The 17,636-nt window shown below is 51.8% G+C and overlaps 1 protein-coding gene across 6 annotated transcripts in view; it reads left to right on the top strand.

Moving 5' to 3' along the window:
* The window catches only part of NDRG4 (NDRG family member 4), a 78,642-nt gene that overhangs the window by 37,805 nt on the left and 23,201 nt on the right, over positions 1-17,636 (top strand). For all 6 annotated transcript variants that reach the window (XM_036753120.1, XM_036753121.1, XM_036753119.1 and 3 more), the window contains exon 3: positions 8,310-8,354. In XM_036753120.1, coding sequence (XP_036609015.1) covers positions 8,310-8,354 — 45 coding nt within the window. The remainder of the gene's footprint in view (positions 1-8,309; positions 8,355-17,636) is intronic.

Below are 17,636 nucleotides of genomic sequence, written 5' to 3'. Positions count from 1 at the left end.
TAGCGTTGACAGCACTACTAACTACATTGGCCTTAAATCTCTAGTTTCCGATTTATCCTGGTTTCTGTCATCAGTGCGCAGGGGCAGAAGGCTGGGTGACATCTTTGCTTCACCCTCCGTGTGTCCTCCATCCCTTCGGTCCCCTGATGGATTGGAGGCACGGCTGGGCCAAGCCTGAGGATGGTTTCTGCAAGGTCTACGGCGGTCCACTCCGCTGCATTGTCTCAGACCAAGGATTAGGCTCTCCCCTGTCAGTTACCTACCCTTGAGCCAAACTTGCTGAACAACTGGACCCCTTCCCTTCTTCCTCTTTGGTTCTGCTGCCCCGCTTTCTCCTTCTTTTGTGGTAAAGTTGGGGTCCCCTGCACGCGTTATTGGGCCAGCCACCCCCATCACCACCCACACAAGCATTTTTGCAGCCTGGCACTTGGGTCCTTTCGTTCCTGAGACTCACCCTCTTCCCTTTCTGCTAAACTCAGAAGCCCATGGGGCCTAGGAAGCGACTGCTTTTCCCCAAGCTCAGTTATTTTCCATTCCTCCTCCCTCTAGTGGCCTTCAGTATAAAATTCAGGGCTGAGCCCATGTGATCTAGGAACACTTCTCCAAGAGCCAAAGACTGTTTCTTGAGCGGTTAGAATCCTGCGACCCGACCTTGAAGATCTCTTGGTCCAATCCCCTCGTATCCCACAGGAGTAAACTTGGGCTGGGGGGAAGAACATGACTTGCCCAAGATCACACAGTAAATTCGTGGCAGAGTACGGGTGCTCCGGATCTTAGCCCAGGGCCTGTTTAACTGCAGCAAGGGGCTGATTTTCCTGCACATTCTGGAGTTTGCTGCTCAGTAGCGTGGCCTTCTAGGAGGTAACCCAAAGTCTCACCTTATTTCTCTCCAGTCTTAATTTTCTTTCAACAAACCTGGGAAATAACCTCCTATCCCCTAAAACCTGTTGTTATCATTCTTCCTTGGATGGAGGAGGGGTTGATGCCATAATAAGTCATTTGCTGACTCATAATGTGTTAACAGTTAATTCGTCTTTCTTGCTTGTCTCTCCTTTCTTTTCCAGACCTTAGTTCTCTCCCCTCCCACTGTCCCCCTCTCAACTGTCTTCATCTCTCTTCCTTTAGGTAATATATTCCCCTAAGCGTGCTCCTAGCAACATGGTCTAGTGGACAGAATGCTGGGCTGGGTTCCAATCCTGCTTGAGATGCTTACTAGCTTGTGTGACCCTGAGCAAGTCACTTCAACCTTTGTCTCAGGCTCCTGCCAGCTCTTAAATCTCTGATCTATCCTAAATGCCAGCTCGGTTCGCCTAAACTAGTTCTTATTTCTTTCATTCCTTTTTGATTTTTTTGTGGGTTTTTTTTCTTTTTCTTTTTTGGCAAGGCAATAAGGGTTAAGTGACTTGCCCAGGGTCACACAGCTAGTAAGCAGCATTTGAACTCAGGTCCTCCTGAGTCCAGGGCTAGTGCTCTATCCACTGGGCCACCTAGCTGCCCCTTTCTGTGTTTTTTTCCCCTGGCATCTTCCTCCAATCCCGAATATCCCCCAAAGGGGGAATCTCTTCACGTCTTGGTTACTCTTCTTATCAGCGTTCTTCCCCACGTTGGGCTATTTCTGGGTTAGATCAAACCCCGGGCCTCTGTTTGTCTCCTCCCATCCTTCAGAGTTCACGGTGACCCTTCACATCAGATGAAAAAGAATTGCGTCTCACTTCTTTGATATCCCATAATAGCAAACTTTTCTGGTAAATGGATCACACCAGTTCGGCTCGCTTCTTCTCCCTTCTTTCCATTCCTCAAATGTACTTGGTGAGAAGCTAAAGGTCAGGGAACCTTGACAGCTTTCTAGATACTTGACACATTGAGAGGTCTGCAGTTCCATTGGTGTGGAGATTGCACTCCCTCCGCCGGCCCAGATCTCCATATTTCTTGGAGTGTGAGATCGTCTGTCATAGAACTGAGACCAAGAAGGAAGCCTGTTCAGGCCACCACAGCCTCTTCCTTTTACAGAAGAGGAAGCTGAAACGGAGAGCATGGAAATGATGATTCCCAAGGTCATGTGATTAGGAAATAGCAGACACAGGGTCTGAACTCGGGTCTTGACTTCAAATCCAGGGTCCTTGCCACTAGACAATGCTGTCACGTTTCTCTGGCCTAATCTGCCTCCAGGTGTGGACTTGAGACTGATGTAGCTTGGTAAGACCTACCAGGGTTCTTTGTTCTTAAAAGATATTTCCTTTTGCATACCAATAGCATCCTGGAATGCATCAGTGGCACATGGCCTCTGAGGAGCCAGGAACATGTCCATGCCACAGTAAGGAAGCAGAGGACATTTATTTATGGAGGGTATCTAGCCTCTTCATCCAAAAATGAACAAACTTTTCAACATTGGGATGTATCATTCAATCCACATCTTTCATCCATGCCTTCTTACATAAAAGATCCAAACGGGCTAGCCTTGGATCTTAGAGCCAAAAGAGACCTTGGAAAGAATCCGGTCCAATTCCTTTATTTAACAGGTGAAAAAACAGAGAACTAGAGATGGCAAGTGATTTACCTGAGGCCACACATGGGATTTACTTGGTGGTCGAGTTGGGACTAGAGTCCAGGTCTCCTGCCCCCGCCCCCACCCCCACCCCCTTCTAGGGTTCCTTCTACCCCACACCCCATTACTTTGCTGCCTCTGTGAGTCTCATTGCTCTTCTAACACAGTAATAGCCCATTCGTATGGCTAAGGCCAGCATGGGGCACAGGAGGTATGCAAAAAAATAGTGATGTGGAAAAAGATGTTGAGATTTTAATGGCTGCCAACTCAATGAGTCAGCAGAGGAAAATGGTGGCCAACAATACCAACAGGCTCTTAGACCGAATTAAGAGGAGCGTAGTGTCCAGAAGGATAAAGGGAACAATCAGTCAACAAGCATTTTTAAAGTACCTACTATGTGCCACACAGCCCTGTGTATTCTGTCATAGTCAGACAACACCTAGAATTTTGTGCTCAGTTTGGGAACAACATTTTAGGAAGAAAGGATTGAGGGGAGGGAGATGCAGTAGGGGCATCTTCAGATATTTGAAAGACTGTCACCTGAGGGAGAGCACCACTCATGAGAGAATGCCTAACTCTTAGGGAAGCTCTGGGGGAGGAGACAGCACAGGTGGTGAGGAGCCTCATTACATAAAGGGTCCAGATGGGTGGGCCTCAGAGTCCATTAGGTAAGGAGCCTCTAGGAGGCTCTGAAGGTTCCTTCCAACTCTTAGATTCTGTCACTTGGTGATGTCTCAGAAACAACACTAGATTTGGAGTCAGAGGACTTGGGTTCAAATCCTGTTTAAGTTCCATTAGACAATTCACTTCCCTCTCTAGACCTCAGCTACCTCCTCTGTTACATGGAGTGGGGCTAGGCTAGGGGGTATTGATCATCAATACCCCCTACAGCTCTGTATCTTATGGGCCTACTCTTCTTTTAATTTCCTCTTTTTTTTCTTTTAAATAGCTCAGGTTGATAGATTTAGTGCTAGAAGGAACCTCAGAGGCCCTCAGTCCCAGCTCCCTGATTTAAAGAGAAGACTGGTTCTCAGAGAAGTTAAGTACTTTCTACATGGTTGCACAGCTGGCCACTCACAGCACCCTGGACCTGGGAGTTAAGAGCTATCACCAGGAATTTTTGTGCCCAGGGCAATGCCATGTTTTCTGAGCCTAATCATTCCTACTCATCTTGACAGTGCACTTATCCTAGGGAGAATATTGAATGTTTTAGACCTCTCCAAGTTTCAAAAGAAAAGGACCCCCTCCCCTCCCCACTTTTCTCTCTCTCACTCCCCTCTCCTCTCTTTGCTCCCTCTCTCTGTCCTCTCCTCTTCATCTCTCTTCTCTCTTTTTCTGTCCCTTCCTCCTTTCACCTTCTCTTTATCTCCTCCTCCTCCTCCTTCTTCTTTTCTCTCTCTCTCCCTCTCTCCCTCCCTCCTTGTCTCTCTCTCCCCCTCCCTCTCTCCCCTTCTCTTTCTCTCTCCCCTCCCCTCATCTCTTTAGCCTCTCTTTGTCTCTTCCTCTCTTCCTCTTCTTCATCTCTCTTCTCTCTTTTTCTGCCCCCTCCTCTCTTTATCCACCCTCTCTCTCTCTCTTCCTCCTCCTTCTTCTCTCTCTCCCTCCCTCTCTCTCTCCCCTTCTCTTTCTCTCTCTCTTCCCTCCCATCTCTTTACCCTCTCTTTGTCTGTCCCCCTCTTCCTCCTCTTCTTCATCTCTCTTCTCTCATTTTCTGCCCCCTCCTCTTTATCCACCCTCTCTCTCTCTCTCTCCCTCCCTCTCTCTCTCCCCTTCTCTTTCTCTCTCTTTTCCCTCCCCTCTCATCTCTTTACCCTCTCTTTGTCTGTCCCCCTCTTCCTCCTCTTCCTTTCTCTTCTCTCGTTTTCTGCCCCCTCCTCTTTATCCACCCTCTCTCTCTGTCTCCCTCCCTCTCTCTCTCCCCTTCTCTTTCTCTCTCTCTTCCCTCCCATCTCTTTACCCTCTCTTTGTCTGTCCCCCTCTTCCTCCTCTTCATCTCTCTTCTCTCATTTTCTGCCCCCTCCTCTTTATCCACCCTCTCTCTCTCTCTTCCTCCTCCTTCTCTCTCTCTCCTCCCTCCTCCTCTCTCTCTCCCTGCCTCTCTCTCTCCCCTTCTCTTTCTCTCTCTCTTCCCTCCCATCTCTTTACCCTCTCTTTGTCTGTCCCCCTCTTCCTCCTCTTCCTCTCTCTTCTCTCATTTTCTGCCCCCTCCTCTTTATCCACCCTCTCTCTCTCTCTCTCCCTCCCTCTCTCTCTCCCCTTCTCTTTCTCTCTCTCTTTTCCCTCCCCTCTCATCTCTTTACCCTCTCTTTGTCTGTCCCCCTCTTCCTCCTCTTCCTCTCTCTTCTCTCGTTTTCTGCCCCCTCCTCTTTATCCACCCTCTCTCTCTCTGTCTCCCTCCCTCTCTCTCTCCCCTTCTCTTTCTCTCTCTCTTCCCTCCCATCTCTTTACCCTCTCTTTGTCTGTCCCCCTCTTCCTCCTCTTCATCTCTCTTCTCTCATTTTCTGCCCCCTCCTCTCTTTATCTAACCTCTCTCTCTCCTCCTCCTCCTCTTTCCCCCTTCTCTTTCTCGGTTTCTCTCTTCCTCCCAGTTTTTCCTCTTTGAGACCCCTCCAGCTCCTTGATCATCTTTGCTGACCTAAGACAGTCCCCCTCAGACTGCTTTTGGCCGTCACTGCCCTGTGCTCGGAGGCCATGGCCAGCTGTACTCTGTGGGCAGGATTTTTCATCCTAACTTTGCTGTTGTTTGCATTCTTGTGCCTGAAGTTTCTAGATGTTTCGACTTTGCTTCCCTCTTCTCTGGCCTAGCGGATCAAAGGGAACCCAGCTGGGTGCCGGTCATGTTCATGGATTTTGCTGAAGTCCTATGAGCCACCTTCCCCCTCCTCCTACCCTAAGCCAAAGTGCTGCACTCTCCTTTATTTCTTCTTTCTCAGGTGGAGAAACCTCCTAGTTCAACCCTCTCATTTGACAAATCAGGAAATGGGACACCTAATTGGTGCTTAATAAATGCGTGAGGGCTAGTGGTTGTTTTTCATTGTGTATAACCCAGGTCCCTGGTTAGAGCAGGCAGGATGTCTGAGTTGTCTCAGATGGTCGGCTCATCCTTAACTAACTGAATCCTCCCCCGATCCTCACAGCCCTCATCTGAGCAAAGATCTTGATACCAGTGTGAAGGATCATGGCATCCCACGAAGAGACCTTAGGGGCTGTCCAAGCCAACCCCTCCGTCTTACAGATAAGAAAACAGAGGCCCAGGGAGGTGAAGTGACTTGGTCCTCCAGGGTCACACAGCTAGTACGTGTTTGAGGTAGTGTTTGAAGCTGAGTTTTTGTGACTGTTGATACCGGTGCCACCGCCCTGTTCTCTCCCAGCTGGCCATGGGCAGGGCTGCTTTTGGGGTGGCACTTGGGCCACCAGCCATCACCAACATAGTTCCTTTGGGTCCTGGGGTGTTGGGGGGCAAGGGCACTTCTGGGTCAGGAAGCAGGGGGGCAGAGATCCTCTCTCCCAACAGCTAAGTCACTCGGTCCATCTCTCCCCTTTAGAGTCCAAGGCCTGGCAAGCCTGACAGCATCTTGCAGAGGTTGCAGAGCAGCACTCAGTCAGCCAGCAAGCACACATTAAGCACTTTCTATGTGCCAAGCACTATGCAAAGTGCTAGAGATACAAAGATGTGAAAGTGACCCCTGCCCTCACCCTATAATAGGGGAGACAGTATGTAAAGAACTAGGTACATACAAGAGACAGCTGATGGAGAGGCAGGCTGAGAGAGCGCTGAGATGGGCTTTGGGCCAAGTCTCAAAGTGAACCAGGGAAGCCAAGAGGGGGAGGTGAGGATGGAGAACAAGTGCCCCTCCAGCCTGCCTGCCTGAGGGATCTCCCAGGAGAGGGACCCTGTCACCACTCTAGGCAACCTATTCTACTTTGGGCCCACCCAGATGGTTAAGAAGTATCTTGTCAATCCTAAATGCAATGTCCACCCATTGCTCTGGCCTAGTTCAGGGCAAGACTGATTCCTCTTCCGCGGGGCAGCCTTAGAAGACTGCTACTATGCCCCCCACACCCCCAAGTCTTCTCTAGGATAAACAGACCCTTTTCTTCAGCCAGTCCTCAGGTGACATGCATTCAAGGCCTCTTGCCATCCTTTGGACTTCCTCTGGACTCTGGACTTCCTCTGGACCTCCAGCCCAGCTGCATCCTTCTTAAACTGGGGCACCCCAAAGTGAGCACAGTGGGGTCTGATGAGGGCAGAGGCCAGGGGAGTTCCCACCTCCATCCTCCTGGAAGCTCTGCCAGTCTTAGCGCAGCCTGACATGCCTAAAGCCCCCAGCCCTTTTCAGACTCCGCCTCCCCTGTACCAGTGAGGGCAATTCTGTTTTTGTGCCCAAGTGCCAGACTTGACATCTCTCCCTCCTAGAGTTCTGTTAGGCTCCCCTCTGCTCCAGCAGCCCATTGACCTACCCTCGGTACCTGACTCTCATCTAGGGTGGTAACCATCCCTCCCAGTGGGGGGTCACCCTGTCAGTCTGGAAAGGACACTCACCAAAGCATCTCTGTGCTGAGGCCTCAGCTCCCTATTACTGGGGATCCCAGAGGAGCCACCATCTTTGTCCTTCATGGTCTAGGTCTCTAGGGCTGGCCGTGGAGCTCTGCCATCCCTGGCCCTTAGGCCCCATGCTCACGTTTGCCCTGTGCCCCTTCCCCACTTCCCTCCCCAGGTTTTCCACTGTCCGAGGTGCTGAATCCTTTGTACACATGTTCCCCTTTCTGGAGGCCAGTTCCAGCCCAGAGCACATCCCAATACAGGGCCCCAAGGCCAGAATGAAGGTTCCTAGAATTTCTAGAGTCATGTACCCACCAAGGTTTACAGAGAGCTTTGCCCGTGTTGTCTCTTTGGCTCTTGGGAGCTCGCACACATGGCAGAGGCCTCTCCCTCTGAGTCAGCTCCGCAGGGTTTCAGGGCCATGGCTGGTCTTATCCTCCCTCCTAATGATTCTCCATTCCCCCTTCCCTCTCAAATCAATTGAAGAAACATGTTTTTCTGAGGTGACTTACAGGGCTTCCAGGCTGGACTTCTTTCCTCCCCAACCTAGCCCCAGAGCTGAATGTCTAGTTCTAGAGGGTAAACTGAGGAAGGGAAGGAAGGATACCATGGATAATAATGAAGAGGATAGCTAGCGTTAGACATCTGATCCTCACAACCATTCTGGGAGGAAAGTCCGCATTTCACAGATGAGTAAATTGAGGCAAACAGAGGTTAAATAATTTATTCAGAGTCACATAGTGAGTCTGGATTCAACCTCAAGACTTTCTAATGTCAGTTCCCACGTTCCGTGAGGGCCCCATTGTCCCCAGAAGGCACCGGGGAAGGAGCCCTCTGAGTTAGCTTGCCTTGGCACACAGCCTGGGACAAGGGATGGAATCGGCCCCATTCGAGCCAGAAGGAGGTTCCCTTGGCTAGCGTTTATACGGTGCTTTAAGGTTTTCTGAGAGCTCAATATAGGTTAACCCACACCATCTTCCGAGCAGCTTTGTGAGGTCGATGCTAATATTATCCCCACTTTATAGGTGAGGAAACTGGCTGACAGAGTTTAATGGGCTCGTCTGGGGGCACATTGCAGGATTTGAACTCGGGCTCTATCTACTAGGCCACCTAGGGGCCTCAGTATCACCCCAAGTTTGAGGGAAGGGACCCACCCCTCTTTGGGTGACCCAGGTCAGCATGAGCCTTAATGTCCTATCCTTCTGTTTGTTATCTCTCCAGGAGAACTCTGATGCCTTCCTCTCAGCTGTGGACACGGACTGGAAGGTAGGGCCACCCAGAGGGAGGCATCTCTTAATATTGCTCTCATTCCAGGTTGGTGGGGTGGCATAGACTTCTCAAGCAAAGCCTGGGAATGTCAAGAGGAAGGGAAGGGATGGGCAAGTGGTCCGGGCTCTGTCCACAAAGGAGGGCTACGGCCTTCCTGAGGACCCTACCCACTGTGGGCTTAGGGATGGAGGAGCAGGGGGCTCCTAGCTAAGAGTGGTAGAGCCTAAGGTGGCAGACTCTGATCCAAGCTGCCCAGATTGGGAGGTAGCTCAGCCCTTTGGGCCCTCTCTTCCACAGGAGGAGTGGGGAAGGATGCCCTTGTCAGGTAGCTAGGCCATTAGTCTTTCTCAGACAGAGAAGGGCAGGAGGAGGCAAGGAGAGAGAGGTGTGGATGCCTCCGGTGGAGGGGAGAGAGATGGCACACTGAGAGGTGGGGGAGCCCTGCTGTTGTCTGAAGCACCAATGAAAACCAGGCTGACTTTCAGAAATAGCTGCTGTTTCTATGGCAGCTGTTGTCTTGGCAACCCTGGCCTCCTTAGTTTGATGACAGATTATCTGCTAACCCTGAAAAGATTTAGGGGATTTTTCCCCCTCCTTCACAATATGATTCTACCCTTCTCCCCAGTCTGGTTCTCCACTGGACAGGGACGACCTCCAGTCCGGAGTACACCCATGATTCATCTCTGGGCCTCTGCACGTTTGCTCTGTATTTGCCCAGCCTCTGTCCACAAAGGAGGCCTGCAATCTACCTGGTGCATCCCCCCACTCCAGTGACCCTGCCCACCATGGGCATGAGGGGCTCCCAGCTTGGGGTGCCCTGACCCAAGCTGCCAAAGGAGTCCTTAAATTAGGGTGAGGCTCTTCCTGGGCTCCTCCATCTGAGGGATGCCAAGGGGAGAGAAACACCCAAATATCACCACCCCAAAGGGTTAAGCAAGCCCAGATTTGGATAAGGGAAAGGGGAGGGGGAAGAGGGAGCCCATATACCTTGACATTTTCTTCCCAGCTTTGTGGATTAGCACTAGCATGATTTCACACACCTAGGCCAGACCTGCACGTCCTTGATTTGGCACTGGGCTTGTCCCAGGGATTTGCTGGGGTACAGTGGGGGTGTGGGCCCCAGGGGAACAGGGACTGTCAGGCACCTGTGCTCCTGAAGGACCAATGAGCCCTGTACCCAGGCAACAAGCTATCTCAAGGCTTGGTGGCTTAAAAGATTATAGACCTTGCTGCATGTTCATGGTGGATCAAGGCTGGCAGGGGATGCAGATCCACAGACTGTTAGAACAGTGGGAACCCCTTAGTTTACAGATCTGAGTCCCAGAGAGGGAGCAGCTTGCCTAGGATGACCCAAGAAGTATGTGGGCCTCCATGTCACCTCTCCACTGACCCCCAGCCCGGCCCCCACCTCCCCTTGTGCTGATCTTTTCAGTCCGTTCTAAACACACGCAGATCGATCATAGGGCAGGGCTCAGACACTTCCCGGCTCTGTGACCTTGGGCGCGTCACTTAACTGTTCACTCACCGTGCCTCGTCTGTAAAATGCATAAATAACAGCCCCCGTTCCCTGGGTCGTCGGAAGGATGAGATGAGATCACATGTGTAAGTGTTCTGCATGTTTTAAGGCCAAGCCTATACATGTATATACAGAGTCACAAGATAGAATGTTGGACCAGGAGTCAGAAAGTCCTCGCCTCGAATCCTGCCTCAGGCCCTGACTGGCTGTGTGACCTTGGGGAAGTCCCTTAACCTGTTTGCCTCAGTTTTATCCAATAGAAAATGGGAATGATGCTAGCACTGACCTCCCAGGGTTGCTATCAGGATCAAATGAGATGCTATATGTACCGGGCTTTGCAAACCTGAAGCTGACATATAAACACTATCATAACCAAAGGGGGAATTGGAAATTAGTAAAAAGTTAGTGGCAGCCACAAGAGAGTGGGGCAGGGGGCTGGGGGTGGGGGGAGGAGAGGACTTGGTCAGATGTCAGGAAGAGATGGTAGAGATGCTGTGATTTTTTGTCTATAATAAGTAGCACTCAGAGGAGAGTGCTGTTGTATCCATACTTGAGGCACGTGAGATACTGTTGGGGTGTGTACTAGGAGAGTATGTCCTTGGTAAAAAGGAAGGGAAAGCAGGTGGCTTCTGAAGAAAGTTGGGTTAGTGAAAAATCAGTCATCAGTCATTCAGCAAGCATGTGCCAGGCACTGGGTTGGGTACCAGAGACACCAGTACAAAAGGGAGAAAGCCCCCATCCTGAGGGACTTAGATTCAGAAAAGTGACAGGCACACTCTGACCTCCCTCCCACCACCCCCAGCTCGGAAGCCCAGGCCCCGTGATGGATGCCTTTAATGCAAACACTGCTGATTCCATCAGTTTCTAAGCACAGCCCACCTGGACCTCCTGCCTACAGAGCTCGGGAGTTTGAAAGGAGCTGGCTGTGAGCCCAACCTGGCATGAACATTCTGACTAATAAGATGTATTATTTAAGCATTTGGAGAAAGATCCTTCCTGCCAGCTCAGCAATTTCAGCCCCGTCATTCCTGATGGCCTCCTTCCCCATATGCCCTGGCCACGTGTCTTCTCTGTACACCAAAAGCAGGATGAGAAAGGTTCTTAGTGTGAGGTCACCGTGGACCAGAGAAGCCGATGCAGCTTCATGGGACTTGGGAGCGTAGGAATGGTGTTTTCTAAAGCAGTGGGTCTAGGGTTCCTGAAAGTCTTCCAGGTGGTCTAAAGGAAAGTCAGACAGCAACTCATGGTGAGTATTTTAATGCACCTCCCCATAGAGTTCAATCTGTCCTGAAAAACATGAAAGGGAACTTTTGGGGGAAAAAAAACATAGACATAAGAGTAACTGGTTACCCAGGCCATGGCTAACTTTTTTTCCCCAGAGAAAAGGGGGAGCAAACAGTGCCTCTGAGAGGTGGTTCTGAGGACCTGAAGAAGGCCAAAATTTTTAAGGATTATTACTGTGAAGCACACTCCAGTTCAGTGCTGTAGATTTCTAAGGTAGATGGATAGAATGAGTGCAGCAGTTCATCCTAGGATGCTTGAAGCTTATTTGGTGGGTCCATGAGCTGCCATCTTGGAGGTGAGATGGGTTTTTTGGCTGTGCCCTTGAGGTCACGAGAAGAAGCCACTTTCTTGTGGCTCAGCAGTAAGGTGACCAAGAGGGTCTTTTTCCATCACTGGTTGGAGAACTGGGGGGATAGAGCTCCTGACAATAGGTTGAATCTACTGTGTGAAAACCAACCATAGATTCATGAGGTAGAAGGGACCCCAGATGGGAAAACCAAGGCCTGGAGAGTTTTGAGTATTTGCCTAAGGAGCAGAATTAGCAGTCAATTCTCTTTCGACTCCAAATCTAAGGCTCTTTTTTCCACCCTTGGGGGAGATACACACACACACACACACACACACACACACACACACCCCAAAAGCAGGTTTCTGAAAATTAGTCTAGGAGATAGAGATGGTATTTGGATTTCTGCCCCTGGAGCCACTAAAAGCTTAGGGCGATGCTGCCTGTTCTACCAAACCATGGACTCCCGGTCCTCAGGAAGGAGGGATGCCATGGCCCAAAGACCTCCTCCCCTGGCCTGTTCTAGCCTCTGGGATCCAAGGGCCCAGGCCTGGGCCAGCATCAGAGGAGGGTAGGAGCCCCAGGACAAGCATAAGGATACAACTCTGACCTCAGAGACCTGTCGGGAACAGGTGATGTGCAGCCAGAGGGGCCCAGGGGACCCACTGGCCCTGGCACGGTGAGTCACGTTGGCATGGTGTCAGGGATTTCTCCCTCCACTGAGTGGCTCCTCAGCTCCACCCAGAGATGTCAAGCCAGGCAGTGGGCCAAGTCTGAGTCGTCTTCTGCATCTCTGGCTGGGGTGGGCACACAGACTGAGCTTTGTACTAATGACTCCTGGCTGAAGGTAGAAACTGGGGGCTCAGCAATTAATCCACTCTGCCTTCTGAAGTCTCGAGTGCCTTTGACCCATCACCGTGGTCCATTTCAGAAAAGGGTAAACCAAAGCAGAGTGTGCGGGTGGCCGCAACCTCAGGGGGAGTTGCTGCAGAAGGTGTAGAGCTGGGCCAGTCCTTTACCTTCCCTAGGAAAGACTCAGCAACCATGGGCTCCTTCCACCGTCATAAAAGCCTTGAGTCACAGATAACATGGCGGCCCAGCAGCAAGAGCCCTGTTCTTCCGCATCCGGCCTCCTTGAGACTGAGGACCTCTGGCCCAGAGACAAGGGCCTCCAGGGGGGACCTGGATGCCAATAACTAGTGTAGCTCACCCAGCCTTAGGATTGAGGCCAGGAGAACAGCTAGGTGGCGCAGTGAGTAGAGCACTGGTCCTGGAGTCAGGAGGACCTGAGTTCAAATTCAGCCTCAGACACTTGACACACTTACTAGCTATGTGACCTTGGGCAAGGCACTTAACCCCAATTGCCCTGCCCCCCCCCTCCAAAAAAAAAAAGGATTGTGGCCAAGGGCTCACCACCCTCTGGTCAGCCGGTCATCACACATTTATGAAGGGCCTACTGTGTGCCAAGCACTGTACTGAGCACCAGGGATACAGAGAAAGGGAAAAGACAGATCCTGTTCTCAAGGGGCTTATGGTTTCATGGGGGAGATAACAAGCCAACTCCTCTATACAAACAAGCCGCAGATAGGGTAAATTGGGGAGAAGCCACAGAGGGAAGGCCAACCCTGTGCCAGAAAGGTGGTCACCTTGGTCCCAGATGAATTTGGTGAGTTGGGGTCACGTTAGGGCTAATCCAACCTTGGGAGAGAGGTTCTATTGTTATCCCCACTTTACAAATGAGGAAGCTGAAGCTGAAATGACTGACCCAGGGCCACACTGCTAGCAAGTGTCTGAGGCTGGATTCGAACTCAGGAGTTCCTGACTCCAAGCCTGCCTTTCTATCTGCTAAGCTAAGACCTAGCAGTGCTTGTCTGTGCTTGGTGGTGGTGGGGAGGGGGCAGGATATGGGAAGGTAGTTATTTATCCCCCTGGTTCCATGCTCATGGTTGTTTAGAGCTAGAGCAGGACACAAAATAGTGAGAGTGTCGTGGTGTGTGTGTGTGTGTGTGTGTGTGCGCGTGCGTGTGTGTGCGCTCATGTGTGCACTGGAGAGAATGATCCTTGATGTCGTTCCCCAGCACTAAGGGTCGTGGTGCTGTCAGGGACCTTGGAGGTTGTCCAGTCCAACCCATTTATCTAAAACTGAGAAGAGAAACTGAGGCCCAGAATAGGGACAAAGACTGCCATGCAGGTGGTAAGATGCCCAGGCAAGATTCAAACCCAGGACCTCGGGCTCCGAATCAGGGCCTTTCCAGATGCTTTGCCTTCCAGCTAGCTCTTCAGATTTCTGATTCATGGTCCTGGCATGACCTCAAGGGAGGCCATGGCCTGAATGAGAACCAAATCTGCAGCTGGAGCCAAGGAGGAAGGACCACATCCAACCTCAGATCCTTCCCGGCTGTGTGACCCTGAGTGAGTCACCACACCTGTGTGCCTCAGTTTACTCACCTGTAAAAATAGGGATGACAATGGCACCCACCTTACAAGATCAGAAACTATTTATAAAGCGCTTAGCACAATGCCTGGTACACAGTAGGTGCTTAATGACTGCTTACTCCTTTCCCTTGTCCACCAGAAAGGGATCCTCACCACGAACCTTTCTTCATGGCAGAGACCAAGGCAGTCCTCATTGTTACAGCTTAGTGTCTTGCGGGGCTTTCTCCATGGTGGGATCCCCCGTGGCAGCCCTGGATGAGGACATTTCTGCCGTTTAGGCAGGTCGGTCCAGCTGCTAGAATTCAGGCTGACCCGGCTCCCCCAGCCACAGGCGCTGTTTCCAGGACCCTGCGAGACATCTTAGTTTCGTTCTAGTGTGCCCATTTTACAGGTAGGGAAACTGAGGCCTCAAGTGGGAAAGTGACTTGCCTAGGGTCACACAGCCAGTGTCAGAGCCAAGGTTGGAACCCAGGTCTCCCCTGAGTTCAGGTTGTTTCCTCTCTGCTCCACTGCATTTCCAGTCTTGGTCCTAGGGAGCGTGTCCTTGCAGGCAGGACATAGGAGCAACCTCAGATCTAGGCTGGAGGGTGCAGCGGGCATTGCAGAGTTTTCTGTAAGTGGTGGGCGTGGGTGCCAGGGGCAGGCTGGGCTTTGGGGAAGCCCGGACCTGATCCCTTCAGGGTAGGAAGGAGGAGAAGACAAGGGAGGGAGAAAATGGATCCCACGGATTTTCCTTCTACCTGGCACCTGCCTGTGTGCCAACCCTTCCCAGCTCTGTGGAAGAGCAGAAGACAGGAAAGGGTCTGGATTCTCCCCAAAGCTGAGCAGGCAGCATCTGAGCCCCACCAATCTGCCCCAACTTAACGCCCTGCGCTTCCGAAATGGGGGTGAGCCGGAAGCCCCAGGCGCCTCTGAACTGCGTCCTGGCGGCTGGCAGCTGGGAGATCTGCATTCCCTGCCGGAGGAGCGGTCCAGACGTCAGCAGACACACTGGGTGGATGGCTACCGCGGAGCTTGTCTGCAGCCCGGGATGGGAGGGGGGGATTCCTGGAGGAAGGGCACCTGAGAACCTGGGAGCCAATGCGGCAGTGCAATCAGGTGGAAGGGAGGGTGGCGCCTCTCCAGGGATGAGCACTAGCCAGGGCTCAGCCTCTTCGCTCCTCCCCTCCCCTTCCTCCCCTCCCTTCATCAGGTCTCTGCCCCTCCACCCCGCTCCGGATCCCCTCCTTCTCTCCCCTGCACGCACTGAATCCCCCTCATCCTCTGGCATCCCCTCACCTGGTCCTTGGGTGTCTAGGAATCATCCTTAGTGGTCTTAAGCCTTTAGCAGGGCTTCTTTGGACCTCCTCACCCCCGGCCTCCCCAAGACCCCTGGGCTGCCTGATAGAAGAGAAAGAAGGGTGAGAACCAGAGATGGCCCACGCCACCCATCCCAGGTGCCCCGAATGGCAGAGCTGGAAAGTGCCCCAGAGACCTCCAGTCTATGGGTCCGTAACCTTGTCTGGGTCACAGACTCGTTTGACTGGTGAAGCTCCTGAGCTCCTGCTCAGAATCATGCTTTTAAATGCATAAAGTCAAATACAGAGGAGTACGAAGGAAGCCAATTCTATGGAATTATATTATCCAAATGTTTTTTAAAAAGAAGTTCATGGCCTCCGGGTGAAGAACCCCATATCTTGTCCAACCTCCTTATTTACAAGTCAACAAGCATCTATTAAGTGCCTACTATGTGCCAGGCACCATTCTAAGGGCTGGCGATAGAAAGAAAGGAAAAAGAATGGTCCCTACCCAGTGACGACCTTGTGTTCTAAGAGGGTGAGAGCATGCGAATAACTACGTATGTACAAGACATATACAGTGTAAATGGAACAAAGAGGGAAGCTGAGGCACAGAAACAGGAGTGGCTTGTCCAGTTCTCACAGCCGCATTGTGAGCTGGGCTCCCAGACTTGCTGCCTCCCCAGGAAGAGCCCAGTTACCTGGGAAATGAGCTCAGGGGCCTGAAGCTGGAAGGGACCTTAGAGGCCACCCACTCTAACCCTCTCCTCCCGTTTTATGGATGAGGAAGCTGAGGCCCTAGGTCCCACAGGTAGTGAGTGACAAGGATGGAGCCCCACATCATTCCCCTTGAAATCTGTCCTCTCCTTCAGGGCTCCCTTTTCCAGGAAGCCTTCCTTGATTTCCCCGTGCTATCCTTTGAGCCCTCTGGGGCTGACCCTGTTCTGGTTGAAAGTTCCTTCCTCTGATTCTAGGTTTCTTCTCAAGAAGGCCAAAGGAGAAAGGGCGGTGGTTTTCTTCTCTCCTGCCTGATCCCTCTTGACCCTGGGCCGCCTTCACCCACTTTGTGGGTGGACTAGGGCAGAGGGAGGTTTCGTGGTAACCAGTTGTCTTGGCCCGTAGAAGCCCTTCATTTGGAAGGACAGGATGCCCAGGCCCAGAGCATCAGCTGGGGCCACACCAGCCATGCCCAGTCTGTGGCCATTAGAACATGGGAAAGGCGTTCTCTGCCCCTACTCCCGATCCTGCCCCCTCCCAAGTGGGAGCCTGAGATACAGGTGTGGCCGACCTTTCTGTGGTCCTTGACTCACTCCAAAATCAAGCTCAGCAAGGTTTTTAATGCCCTGAAATCCTTCCTCTCTTTCCAGGGCCCCCTTTCCAGGAAGCCTTCCTGGCTCTCCTCTCTTAATGCCTCTATTTTACCCTCTCTGATGATCTGTCTCATCAGATCCTCCCTCTCCTACTATGGAGGCTCGTTACGGGCAGGGGCTATATCTCGTCTCATCTTTGTGCCCTCAGTTTATCACAGAGGTCTTTCTATTTAGTCTGCCCTTAGTAAATGTTTGTTGAATTTAAGTGGGGAAAAAAACCCTCGTGATTCTGGGATGGCCTCTGTGATGCAGGATGCCCATCTCTTTAGGCCCGCAGGATGTTCCCTTTTCTGGGGAGGCAGAGGCTGGCTTGGGCATGGTAGGGAGGTAGCAAGGGAAAGCAGCCTTGGTCCGGATGGACTTTGTATGTCCAAGACCCAGGTACAGAGCGGGTCTCCTCTGCTGCTCCGTGGGTACCGGGCTGGCTCTGGGGAGTTTTCCTCTAGGTGCCTAGGCTTGCTCTGCTTCTTTCTATGTGGGATATGTCTGTGTTCAGTATGTGTTCTGGTGAATAGGGAGGCAGTGAGCACATGCATGTCCATCTGCGTCGATGCCCTAGGGATGGCTGAGTTGGTTCATATGTGTTGTGGGAGGAAGAAAGATGGAGGAGGAAGAAAATATCAGCAATGATTATTTTTTTTTTCAACGAAAGAAGGAAAAAAAAAAGACCTTGGAAAGAGAGGATGGTTTGAGCCAATAGGAGTGTGAATAATTCTCTAACCAGCCAATCAGGGAGCTCTCGGCCTCCATCTCAGCAAGTGACTGCATCCCCCCATCTCTGCCAGGCCGAGAAGGGGGAGGGGTTAAGTCGGGGGCTGGAGCTGGTGTATAAATCACACGCAGAGAGGACGGCCCTGTACTGCAGAGCTGCCAATCCTGCCCCATCTGAGCCGAGCACTCCTGCTGGGGCTGCCAGTGACTAAGGCATTTAGCATCACCTCTTCTCAGGGTCCTCCCGAGGGACCGGCCCCAGCACAGACTCTGCAAGATGCCGGAGTGTTGGGATGGGGTAGGTACATCGGCCGCCCACCCAGAGCTGAGCAAACCTCTTGGAGATGAGGTTGGGGCGGGGGGTGAGGGGGGCTGATGCAGCCAGCAGCCAACGCCAGT

Source organism: Trichosurus vulpecula, chromosome 3, assembly GCF_011100635.1.
Source record: "Trichosurus vulpecula isolate mTriVul1 chromosome 3, mTriVul1.pri, whole genome shotgun sequence".
Taxonomy (NCBI): Eukaryota; Metazoa; Chordata; class Mammalia; order Diprotodontia; family Phalangeridae; genus Trichosurus; species Trichosurus vulpecula.
This window is presented reverse-complemented; position numbering and strand designations above follow the sequence as displayed.